This window comes from Coenobita brevimanus, chromosome 19 (assembly GCF_032717465.1).
Source record: "Coenobita brevimanus isolate Jiangsu-jjx chromosome 19, ASM3271746v2, whole genome shotgun sequence".
Lineage (NCBI taxonomy): Eukaryota > Metazoa > Arthropoda > Malacostraca > Decapoda > Coenobitidae > Coenobita > Coenobita brevimanus.
Genome location: NC_136972.1, coordinates 2,190,136 through 2,202,744, shown reverse-complemented (window position 1 = coordinate 2,202,744; position 12,609 = coordinate 2,190,136). Strand labels below are relative to the sequence as shown.

The 12,609-nt window shown below is 41.9% G+C and overlaps 1 protein-coding gene across 1 annotated transcript in view; it reads left to right on the top strand.

The window, feature by feature from the left end:
- Positions 1–9,059: 9,059 nt before the first annotated feature.
- Positions 9,060–12,609, top strand: part of LOC145391606 (venom carboxylesterase-6-like) — a 108,975-nt gene continuing 105,425 nt past the window's right edge. Inside the window, exons 1-2 of the mRNA XM_080266150.1 lie at positions 9,060–9,252; positions 9,671–9,786. Of these exons, the coding sequence (XP_080122276.1) occupies positions 9,060–9,252; positions 9,671–9,786 (309 nt within the window). The remainder of the gene's footprint in view (positions 9,253–9,670; positions 9,787–12,609) is intronic.

Sequence of the window (12,609 nt, the reverse complement as noted above, 5' to 3'; positions counted from 1 at the left end):
GGATCATGACACTCAGGATATAATTTACCTTTGCGCCACTCTGGTAATGACTTGACTGGGTGTTCCTTGTTGTCAAAGGCTGAACTGAAATTTAAATGAGAATCAGATAAATACGACTCTTCAGACAACTATGTCTGTTTTGCATTTAAGCACACGAAAGAAATGTTTCATATTCATACAAGGAGATCCATACCACTGACACGGTGACAGTTAAGAAAATACGCAGTGAATATATATATATATATATATATATATATATATATATATATATATATATATATATATATATATATATATATATATATATATATATATATATATATATATATATATATATATATATATATATATGTTTACAGTAATCATCCCAATATCCGATGTAATACAGCCAAGGGCATGTCCGGAAATTGGGCCCATCTGGATGTTGGGCCCCTGCCTCCTGGACTAGTACTAATGGACCCTAACCCAGCCTAACTCAGAAAAACACTTACATAACTCCCTGCCAGACTTGCATAGCACCTATTTAAGGGCCTACTCACACCAATAAGGGACATAAAAGAGTGAAATGAATGCAAAGGAACCAGATAATGATGTTTTAGAGGTGAGTATGGAAAATACACTACACTATTAAACATTATTCTGGGTACTTACAACAAGTCAGTGGCCATCTTGATGAATAACCCGCCCCCTCTCAGACTCTGACAGTAAAAAGGTGCACCTGAAGCACCTGCAATAATCAAGTCTTGCACTGCACTTAGTCATTTGCACTCTGAATTCAATTTTCTTAACACTGCGCATTCTTTTCTCACTTGAGCTCTATTGTACTTTCCAGTAACCAGTGTTGCACTCTGCACTTAAGTCTTTGCACCCTGAATTCTAATTTCTTAACACTGCACACTGTTCTTTACACTGCACAACACTGAAAACTCCCATGTGGTCTAGTGGCGAGTTCTTGCTGTTTATTCACTGTCACAGTCCGAGAGTAGGTGAGGCAGGTGGCCTAGGGGGCATCGCTGGGATGTGGTGATGGACTACCCACTGCAGATGATTTTGAAGATAGGCACAAACTCACATCCAGTGGCAACTCCACTGTGGTTGATGTGCTGGGCTGTGGCTCGGAGGTGGAAGGCATGTCTTGGAGAGGCAGTGGTGTGGTGCCAGGGCTGGGCACGGCAGGATAACGGGCCTGAAAAAACTGTCAGCAGTTGATTGATGCAAGGAACGACGATTATGGCAATTGATGATGTGCTACCTGAAAGTGCACACTTCCTCCACAAGTCCCAATGGTCCCCTCTCCCTGTCGCACTCCGGGTGTTGCAGGTAGTCAAGAACGAACTCGACATGCTCCTGGAGTGCGCTCAGCTTGGGGATGGCTGGAGTAGTGGCACACACAAACCTTCACAGAATGGTACCAAACAACAGGAAGGACATCCATCATCCCATGAAGACACCGAGGCTGCTTTGCACAGCCAATAATAGCGGGCTTGAGCCAGTGCATGGCGTTAGCATTGACACAACTTAAAGCAGATATCCTTTGCTTGCAAAGCTTGCAGCCAGGTACACGCTTCTTTGTCCCCTCGGCTACAATGCTTGTTGGCATCGAGTGATGGAATAGACCAGTTTTGTCAGCAATGTACACTTGACCGAGAGTGAGGCCTTCCCTGTTGATCAACCCTTCACTTTCTGCCAAAGTTCCTCTACACCATCCCCGTTGGCGTCCAGAGCATTGCCACGGGCCTTACAGTTGGTACGTCCATGCCGTAACTTGAAAACGAAGAGCCAACCCTCTGATGCTTTGAAGTCTGGTGCGCCATGGAGCCTTGAAAATTTCTCAGCAGCAGCCTTCAGCTCCATACCACGCACCAGCACACCAGCAGCACGTTGTTGTCGGGACCAAATCAGCATGGAGCAGTCAATTTCTGCAAACCTGGGAGGGTACATAGCCTTCCTCTCCACACTGCGTTTGGTCTTCAAGACAAAGTCAGCCATGTACTGGGTAAGCTTATCGCAGGATCTCTTGATATCAAACACCCAGATTGAATTCACGGAGGATGCGTGACGTCAACCATCCCACGTCCACCTTGTCCAGTATCTACCTCTTCTTCTCCAGAGTCAGAACCACTCATTTCCTCTTCTCAGGTGATGGGGCCATCATCACACACACAAAGAAGAGGCAGGAGAGGAACAGCAGAGCCTGCAGCAGGTAGGGAACCACCACAAAAGCGAGCACGTGGGCAGCCATGTTGACAAGCATGCACTCACGATGAAGGACGGGCGGAAAATGGGGAGGACACAGCATCCAGATGCCGGACATTGGTGGAACTACACGGGAAAACACAGCTGGTCCACGCTGCGCACCTACTTCAAATTACGGGGGGGGAAAGTTCGGACTTTATATTTTTTTTCATTTTTTGGGCAATTTTGGGATTACGAAGTCCCGGGCCAAACATGTCCATAAATTAGAATGTCCGGGAATTGGACATGCAGATATTATGGGTATATATATATATATATATATATATATATATATATATTCTATATATATATATCTGTATCTATATCTATATATATCTATATCTCTCTCTCTCTATATATATATAGATATATATATATATATATATATATATATATATATATATATATTTAGTATATATCTATCTATATCTATATCTATCTATCTATCTATTTATATATATATATATATATATATATATATATATATATATATGTAGAGAGAGAGAGAGAGAGAGAGAGAGAGAGAGAGAGAGAGAGAGATTACATATATACCACTACTGTTCACAATCATATACACAAATGACTGGAAGTAAAGCTTCAGCATTCGTTATTATGAGCGCGGAAGCGCAGTGAGCGAGGTGATTTTTATGTTCAGCTGAGAAATGCTCGGTCCAACACGACCTGGTCCGGCCCGACACCACACGGACAGACCACGGTGGTTTTCAGAGGCTAATTACTTTTCTATTATGTGAGATAGAGAAGAGATTCATTCAGCTGGTACTAGATAGATTCAAAAACTTTTGTTTTTGGCTATATATTTACTCACAAGACCAAAGAACCCCCTTGGAATCTGTCACCGGGTGAAGTGAATTTATGAATTAAGAATGTGCTATGATATTGATTGAAAGTAGAAGCAAGGAATTGACTCGTGAAAATCAAGTAGTAAGTTTTACTTTATGCCAGCTTACTTTGCTGATTCTCTAAGGATGAGAATTTTATAAACTTTCTCAACAGTACACAGCAGAGACTAATCGCTCACAAATGCTGATTGTTAGTAGTTAGCCTCTTGAGAAAGTGACTCCACGCCTGACAATCAATCACTAATGCTAAAAATAATAGACAGGTTCTTGCCGGTGCTTAACTCCTGGTTAGCACAACGGATTTAAGTTTGATACAAAAGAACTGGCATAAGTACCAGTCATGAATAATGTAAAGAGTTTGTGCAAACTAGGAGCGGCAACTAAAGTAAGCTTAATGTGGAGAAATAGAACTTGATTCTAATTACATTAAGCTCAAAGAAAAGAACTGTAAATTTACTGATTACAATAGAATAAATTTACGTTACATGAATCTTAAAATCAATTCAAAAGGGGAATTCACGGTTACTGGGGGACTCATGAATTCACATAACAAAGGACTATACACTCACTCGCTCATTCAAAAGCTAATCGAACTTAAGCCTAGAAAAACAGAAATACTGGTCAGTGGAGGGACTGAGCTGAACAAAAGACTGGGCATCTGTGTGACAAACAGCAGCACTGCTATTTGCTGCAAACTCACTTCGCCAATCACCATCTAGGTGGAGATCCAGGAATTCGCTGTACAACTGAGGCGCTGCTCTACACTGGGCACAACGATCCTATCCTCGGGGTGACTCAAAGCTGACTAAGTTCAAACTAGGAAGGGGGGTATGAGCTGGCCGTGTTTGCCAGAGGTAGGCGTGGCCTAACTTCAACAGTCAACGGAAAGAGGACGAACAATATAGAAATGCAATAAAATCACTCAGTGAAAGCACTAATGTCGTGCATAAGAATGGTCACTTATGAAACAGTGACAAATGTTCTGAAAACCATCCCGATCAAAGTGAATACGAGGACGGTTGAACTGAGTGATGCCCAGTGGGAATTCGACTACAGTTTGTGGTTTTCGCACCAAAGTACAATGTCACGAATTTGTATAAATAAACACGTGCGAATTCGTGACAATCCCAGCTTTCCAAGGGAAGGTATCGAGGATTTCAATTGACATGCTCCACTATGAAATCAAACTTAAATAGATTTCCTGTTGTTACACCATGTTTTACTGCATGAATTCTAAAAATTTGATATCGGATATTATGCTTGAAATTTTACATGAACTTTTTTTTTTACATGTTTAGGGGGAGAAATCAGCAGGGGTAATTGCCCCATTTCTAGGTTTTCTTAGTAAATGAATTTACAAACGCAGTTCATTGGCACAGGAAGTCAGCAGCAGAGAACTGAACATTGCACATGTGATAAATTCTATGGCACCTCGCTATATGCAAATCCAGAGAGAAAAAGTGAGAAAGAGAGAGAACATGAGAAAGTAAATATTTTAGCTCAATTATTGTTCTGTTTCTGTTCAATTACCTCACCAGAAATGCTGAAAGTTTACACCATGATAAAAAATTACGATGACAGGCGTATGCACAAACGCTCGCACGCTCGTCGCGCGCTCACAAAATGCACATTCCTTGTATGTTTATGAATAGACTAAATGTATGAATAAACTAGTTTGTAGAAGTAAATTGAGGTGAGTCCCCTTATAGAGAACAAATTATTGTGGGTAGCCTATTGTCAATGAGAAAATAATTTATCGAAGTATTTCGCAGTTAAATTTGCTTTCAGACTACGAATTGAAACAAACACTAAATGTGTTTGGACTGCTAGGAATCAGTGTAGTAGAACGATAATTAATGTTGCAATAACTGCCATAATATACTAGGTTGAATCTTGAAATCCTTGACCATTCACCATCCTACCTGGGCTGACAGCCACAGGGCCACAACACACGGAAAGGAAGGAGTTGAATGGAGATTGCCCATGATGTTGTCCATGACTAACCCTTGACATCGTTTGACGTCCCTCTTGGCTGGAGCACAGGCCTTCCCAGTCCTGCCATTCTATGATGTAGTCGAGATATGGCATCAGGGCTTTGTTTTGGCCCTACTTGGTTACAGACTGCAGAACCTGCCAGGAAAAAAAAAAAATACTTGTCAGCAGTCACACATCAGGAGACTGATGACAAAGTTAATACCACGAATGACGATCCATGCAAGAACAGTGGTGATGTAGGTAAGATCTGGAAACAACTGTAGTCCACAGCACAACAAAACAATGGCGGTTTTCATGTTAAACACCTTCTTGTTGTAGGAGGACAAGAACAGATGATTCAGGTGCAAAATGAGTGATTCTAGAAGAATGCCCTGAGTCTTTGCTGGGAATCTCAACAGCTTTCCACCAATATGAAGCGAGTTGATCATTTGTAAATATTAAGTGTTAAGGATTTGGTACATCTTGAGGGTAGAACCAGAATGTAGTAAGGTTGTTTAGACATATTCTTGAAAATATATACAGTTTGAGGAGTACAGGACAAAGACAGGACAGCGTCGAGGAACAGCCTGCCCAGTGAAAGTTTGTGATAGTCTGTCCTGGTGAATAGAGTGTGGTTGGTTGGTTGATTTAAATTCGCCCCCCCTGGACATCAATAAGGGAGGACATGGGCAGACAAAGCCCATCAGGGTAAAAGTCAATAAGGAAAAGTGTTAAATGCTAGCGAGGGGGCAGGTAGGAGGAGGCAACATCCAATAGAACAGTGATGGATGCATGTAAAACTTTAGCTGCAGCAGTTCCATAATCATCCACCCTCCTGAGTAGATGTCCACCCAGGCTGGAGCAAAGACTGACAATCAAGGACATAATGCGGCAATGGCCAGTCACTGTGATCAAGGCAGTGAGAGCATGGCTCCAGGTCTATGCTGGCCAGCTGGCTGCAGCAAGAAAACCCCAAACGCAAGCGGTGAATCCATACGGTAAAATAGTTAACCCCTTAACCGCGGGGCGTCACTTTCGTGATGCTTGGGAGCAAGGGATCATACCGTGGGGTGTCACTTTTGTGATTCTGTGTTATTTTGAATTCGCCCGGGCTTTCAAGTGGTGGCTTGTATCATCTATCAGTACTGCCAATGTCCAACACTAGTCAGCACTCCTAATCTCATCTGTACTCCCATCCATTGTTGACAATTTAGCCATTTCTCCCCGTTCTTGACTCCCCTCCCTACCTCCCCTCCATTACCCTCTCCTCTCGCTTGCCCGGCCGTGCTGCGCTAAGTAAATCTTCCCTGGAATTTTCCACTGATTTCATCCATTGAAATAAGCCCTATGCCCTATTCTTATACCAAATAATATATACAGAAAAGAAATAAGGTAAGTGATAGTGCCATACTCCTGGAATTGGCTAATTATCACCTGACAACACCTCACGTGCACTCGTTCGCTAATTTTTGCTGTTTATTTCCCCTTGAAAAATGCTGTATAATCTATTCTCGTAATAAAAATATATATAAGAAAGGAAGGGAGAAACTTAAGTGATATTTACATTCACCTGGAACTACCTAATTTATTATGTATTGTCTAGATTTCCTGCCAATCATTTCATAGCGTATATATTAGCAGCTTTCACCCTGCTGACATTGGCAGCATTGCATTCCCCCTAGGCAGCTAAGCCGCCACACTGTATTCAGTTTACTGTTGTCTTTCAAGGTGAAACCATGTCGGATTCGCGCCTGTCCAATTCTCCCGCTTTTTAGCCCCATGCAAAGGGCCCTGTAACCTCTACCCCCTACTAAACCTCGTGTGGAAAGAGGTAAAGGGCTAAGTGACTGCTGTGGAACGTCAACTGGCTAATTTGTCAATGAAAATGATAGACAGTGACTACGATCTTTCTGGTGAGTAAAACAGTGCAAGTAGAAATGTAAATAATGTGTAAATAATGTCTAAACAGCAAGTGAAAGCAATGAATGTAAATATAAGTGAACAGTGGAAAATAGTTTTATAAGTTACTGCAAGTGACAGTGCATAACACAGTGTAAATAAAATAGAAGTGTAAATAATGTAAATAAAATAGAGAATGTAAATATAAATGTAAATGAGTAATAATATAAGAATACGAGTATATATACTAGGAGTAATGAAAGTGAAAGTTTCACTCTAGCATGTATGAATACTATGAGTTATGAAAGTGGAAGTGAAAGTGACAGATTCACTCTCAACGCTAATATACAGGACGAGAAAGTGAATGCTACGTATTTTACTGAAAGAGAAATTGAATGCCTACAGTGACAATAAACTACTATTACTGAAGGAAAGTTATGGATAAAGACTGTAGATATATATGTGTTATACAGTAATAGAAATATAAAGTGTGAGTGTTTTTATGATTAATAAATGACAGAACACCAGTGGCGCTCGTAATTTCCATTGTTTCACAGTGTTTTTTTTTTGGAGTATGGATCCCAAACTATTTGAGAATCATAGAATAGTGTTTCTAGTGATAATATCAGGCTGTGGTAATCATATTACAGGTTGTTGGGAACTGTAAAGTGGAGACTTCGTTACCCAACTTCAGAGGTCTCCACAAGTCCTACGGTACTCGACGAAGGCTCAGCAAACATCCCAGGAGAAAGCTGAAGGTATGTGACATATGCATATGTAATTTTAATGTTCTTGGACTAATAACTGATTTTTGGCAAATATTTTTAGAGAGTCTGTCGGAGCGCGAATATGCCTGCGAGACACGCAAGTCAAGCGAAAAAAACCCCCTCAGTTTAGGGATTAAGCATGCCCGATGGAATGGAAATTGCCATATAGGAAGTTGCAGCAGTGTACCAGGTTGCAGGACAGGAGCCCTCGCACACGTGGAATACCGGCTTCTCATGTGAAAGGCGTACAATGGTGTTTGTCACCCTCCGCTTGAGGTGGGAGAGGCTGGGTCACAAGGGAAATGTGACATCAGGGAGAGTTGAGGCAGTTTGAACAGAAACATCTGCATGCTCATTACCAGCAATGCCAACGTGGCCCGTGAGCCAGTGGAGATAGATGTCACCCACCCATCCCCGCCGAGTGATAGAGGTAGCTGCAGCAATAACGGATGTAAGCTGGTGCACTTTGTCAGTGAAGCAGTGTATTCTAAGGCCATGGAAAGATGAGAACGAGTCCGTGTGGATAACGACACACCAATGGAGGTGGCAGTCAGCATGCTTAGGAGCACCTAGAATGGTGACGAGCTCCAACTCATAGGCCGGAAAACCAGATGTAACATGTCACAACTCGACGAACCCATCACTGACAAAAGCGGCACCTGCAGTCCCATCAGCACTGACCGACCCGTCAGTGTAGTACACCGCAACCCCAGGAGATTGGAGACCAGCCAATCGTCGTAGTCCATCCTGATGGAGAATAGCAGGAAGAATGACCCGGAGACATGCTGCGGCACATGCAACACATTGAATCATGGGCAGTAGCCAAGGAGGAGCAGGGGCATACCCAGGGCCAGGTAAATCAGGACCACCCTGGATGGCATCAGTGGCATCAAGCTGACAAACAATGTCAGCAGCAAGGAGTATCCAATCACCCCCAGGGTGTGGATTTGGAGGCCAGTCAAGAGTAGACTGTAGGAGTGCAGACGTGAAGGTGGGGCCGGTGCCTGCAAAGCTGGGCAACAATGGCTGTAGTTTGTGCTCATATGCGGTGAAGCAGGGAGGGAAAGCTGCTCTCAGCCTGGAGGTTGACTAGGCGAGTCCAAGGTGCACCAAGCATCACACAGAGCAGTATTCTGCAGGACCTCCAAAGAATGATGGAGCAACTCAGAGACCCCCAATAAGGCATATAGTGCTGTAGTCAAGTATGGAGCAGATAGCATGTGTAGAAAGTTCTTGGAATGCAGTATGAGACACCCAGGTTGCGGCTAGGCAGGGCTTTGAGCACAGAGGTGCAGGTAGCAACCTGTTCTCGTAAGTAACAGACATGGCTAGCAAACGTCAGATGGCTGTCGAACCATACACCCAGGTATTGGTGATGATGAACAAGGCAAAACCGATGACTCTTAAGAAGGAGGGGAAGGTCAGGGTGGTGAAGACTGAAGGGCAGACCTTTGGTCTTCTCACAATTGATTTTAAGGCCAAGTTCACAACATTTGGCATGAAGGCAAAAGAGCGCAGTTGGTGCCTGGGTGTAGCAGTCCCTTCATGAGAAGACCAGCGCTAAGTCATCGCGTAGCACAACAAAGTAATGCTGTGGCCAAGGATGACTAAGCAGACCCTTGACCAGCAGGTTAAATAGGAGATGACTAAGCACACTGCCAAGGCCATCTCTATGTTAGGGCCTGGGTGTACTGGCTTCAGCTGATGATGATGTCACAGGAGGAGTCAGTTAGTTGAAGTCGGAGGGGAGCCACATGGAGGGCGACCAGAGTGTCTTCCAGCTACCCAATTTTTACGAGTTTATATGCAATTTTTCACGGCTTGAGATGTCTCCATATATACCAGGCAATATATAAGTGACTAGTGATACTTCTGTCACATTAATTTGTCGATTTGTGCTGGGAGATATAATTTTTAATGAGGCGTCCCTGTCAGCTGGTGAAGATGGTGGGCTGAATGTAAACAGTGATGGGCGGCTCATTTGCAGCCGTGATGAACTTTTGTCTGTGGCCTCCCTCGGCACGACAGCCCTAAATAGAATTGCTGAGATGGTCAGATGTACTGGGCATGGAAGAAAGCAAGGCTGGCGTGACGGGGTAAGAGTACGATGCAGGAGGAACCCTAAACTTCCTCTACCAATGTGTGTCAGGCAATGTCCGCTTTTTAAGGAATAAAGTGGATGAACTGGAATTATGCGTAATGAAAAGCCTCAGCTATCTGCTTAACAGTGACTTGGGATGACACAGAGAATGGCCAAGACTGCTTATCAAATAAATGGCTTCAAATTAATTAGAAGTGACAGATGAACAGCATCACGGAAAAATGGTGATGGTGGTATATGTGTCTATATGAACAATCGATGGTGCAGGGATATAACTGTTGTGAACTAATGACAATATTGAATTCATGTCTTTGAGGCCATTATGACAATACTGAATTCATGTCTTTGTCTTTGAGGTCATTATGACCATTGAATTCATGTCTTTATCTTTGAGGCCATTATGACAGGCGTACTGAATTCATGTCTTTCTCTTTGAGGCCATTATGACAATATTGAATTCATGTCTTCATCTTTGAGATCATTTTATCTTCCAAGGAAATTTAACAAAACCTTAATGCTATAGTTGTATATGTGATAATTGGTGAGGAACACCTGTATGATGAAGTGTGCAAGATTGAATTTACTTCTCCAGATGTAGTGTTAATAAAACAGGAAGATTGAGTCCAGTTCCCAAGATGCAGTTAAAACATAACAGGAAATTTTAATGGCTTACATTTTAAGAACTGTACTTCTCATTACCAACAATATATTGATTTTGCTATAAGAGGTGAGAATCTTGGATCACTGTTACTGCAGCATAAAACTAGGGTATGTGTCTAAAAAATTCAAATCATTAGGACAATCGGACCATAATATGTCTATGTTAACACCCATTTATGAACAAAACCAAGAAAAAATCCAAAGCTGTTGTGAAGTCTGTCCAGACATGGAGTGTGGATGCATGTAAAACTCTTAGGGGATGTTTGGATCAGACTGACTGGAGTGTGTTGTGTGCTAGTATTGATCACAGTGTTGATGTCCTAAATTCATACATTTCTTTCTGTGCTGATACTATGGCTCCAACTAAAACAGTGAAATGTGGTTCCAACTAAAACAGTGAAATGCAAAACAAACAACAAACCCTGGAACACAAGTGAACTTAAACAATTGTTGAATGAGAAGAAACGTTGTGCTGTAGGCAACGATAGGGCAATTTTAACCCCTTAATCACAGGGCGTCACTTTCGTGACGCTTGGGAGCAAGGGATCATACCGCTGGGCGTTACTTTTGTGATTCTGTGTTATTTTGAATTCGCCCAGGCTTTCAAGTGGTGGCTTGTATCATCTATCAGTACTGCCAATGTCCAACACTAGTCAGCACTCCTAATCTCATCTGTACTCCCATCCATTGTTGACAATTTAGCCATTTCTCCCCGTTCTTGACTCCCCTCCCTACCTCCCCTCCATTACCCTCTCCTCTCACCTGCCCGGCCGTGCTGCGCTAAGTAAATCTTCCCTGGAATTTTCCACTGATTTCTTCCATTGAAATAAGCTCTATGCCCTATTCTTATACGAAATAATATATACAAAAAAGAAATAAGGTAAGTGATAGTGTCATACACCTGGAATTGGCTAATTATCACCTGACAACACCTCACATGCACTTGTTGCTAATTTTTGCTGTTTATTTCCCCTTGAAATATGCCATATAATCTATTCTCGTAATAAAAATATATATAAGAAAGGAAGGGAGAAGCCTAAATGATACTTACATTCACCTGCAACTGCCTAATTATTGCAGGCCACCACACTGTATTCTACGCTAAGTAAATCTTCCCTGGAATTTTCCACTGATTTCATCCATTGAAATAAGCCCTATGCCCTATTCGTATACCAAATAATATATACAAAAAAGAAATAAGGTAAGTGATAGTGCCATACACCTGGAACTGGCTAATTATCACCTGACAAGACCTCCAGTGAACTCGTTCGCTAATTTTCGCTGTTTATTTCCCCTTGAAATATGCCGTATAATCTATTCTCGTAATAAAAATATATATAAGGAGGGAAGGGAGAAGCCTAAGTGATATTTACATTCACCAGGAACTACCTAATTTATTACGTATTGTCTAGATTTCCTACCAGTCATTTCATGGCAATAAATTAGCAGCTCTCATGAGGCTGACGTTGGCAGTAATGTATTCTCCCTTGGTAGGCCACCCCGGCCCACCAATATCAGTTTACTGTCGTCTTTCAAGGTGAAAGTACGTCGGATTCGCGCCTGCTAACTACCGCCGCTTTTTAGCCCCATGCAAAGGGCCCTGTGACCTCTACCCCCTTCTAAACCTCGTGTGGAAAGAGGTAAAGGGCTGACAGTTGATAGAGAGTGACTAAGATCTTTCTGGTGAGTAAAACAGTGCAAGTGGAAATGTAGATAATGTGTAAACAGCAAGTGAAAGCAATGAATGTAAATATAAGTGAACAGTGGAAAATAGTTTTATAAGTTACTGCAAGTGACTGCCTAACACAGTGTAAATAAAATAGAAATGTAAATAATGTAAATAAAATAGAGAACGTAAATAGAAATGTAAATGAGTAGTATTATAAGAATACGAGTATATATACTAGGAGTAATGAAAGTGAAAGTTTCACTGTAGCATGTATGAATACTATGAGTTATGAGAGTGAAGGAGAAAGTGGCATTCACTCTCAACGCTAGTATACAGGACGAGAAAGTGAATGCTACGTATTTTACTGATAGAGAAATTGAATGCCTACAGTGACAATAAACTACTATTACTGAAGGAAACTTATGGATAAAGACTGTAGATATA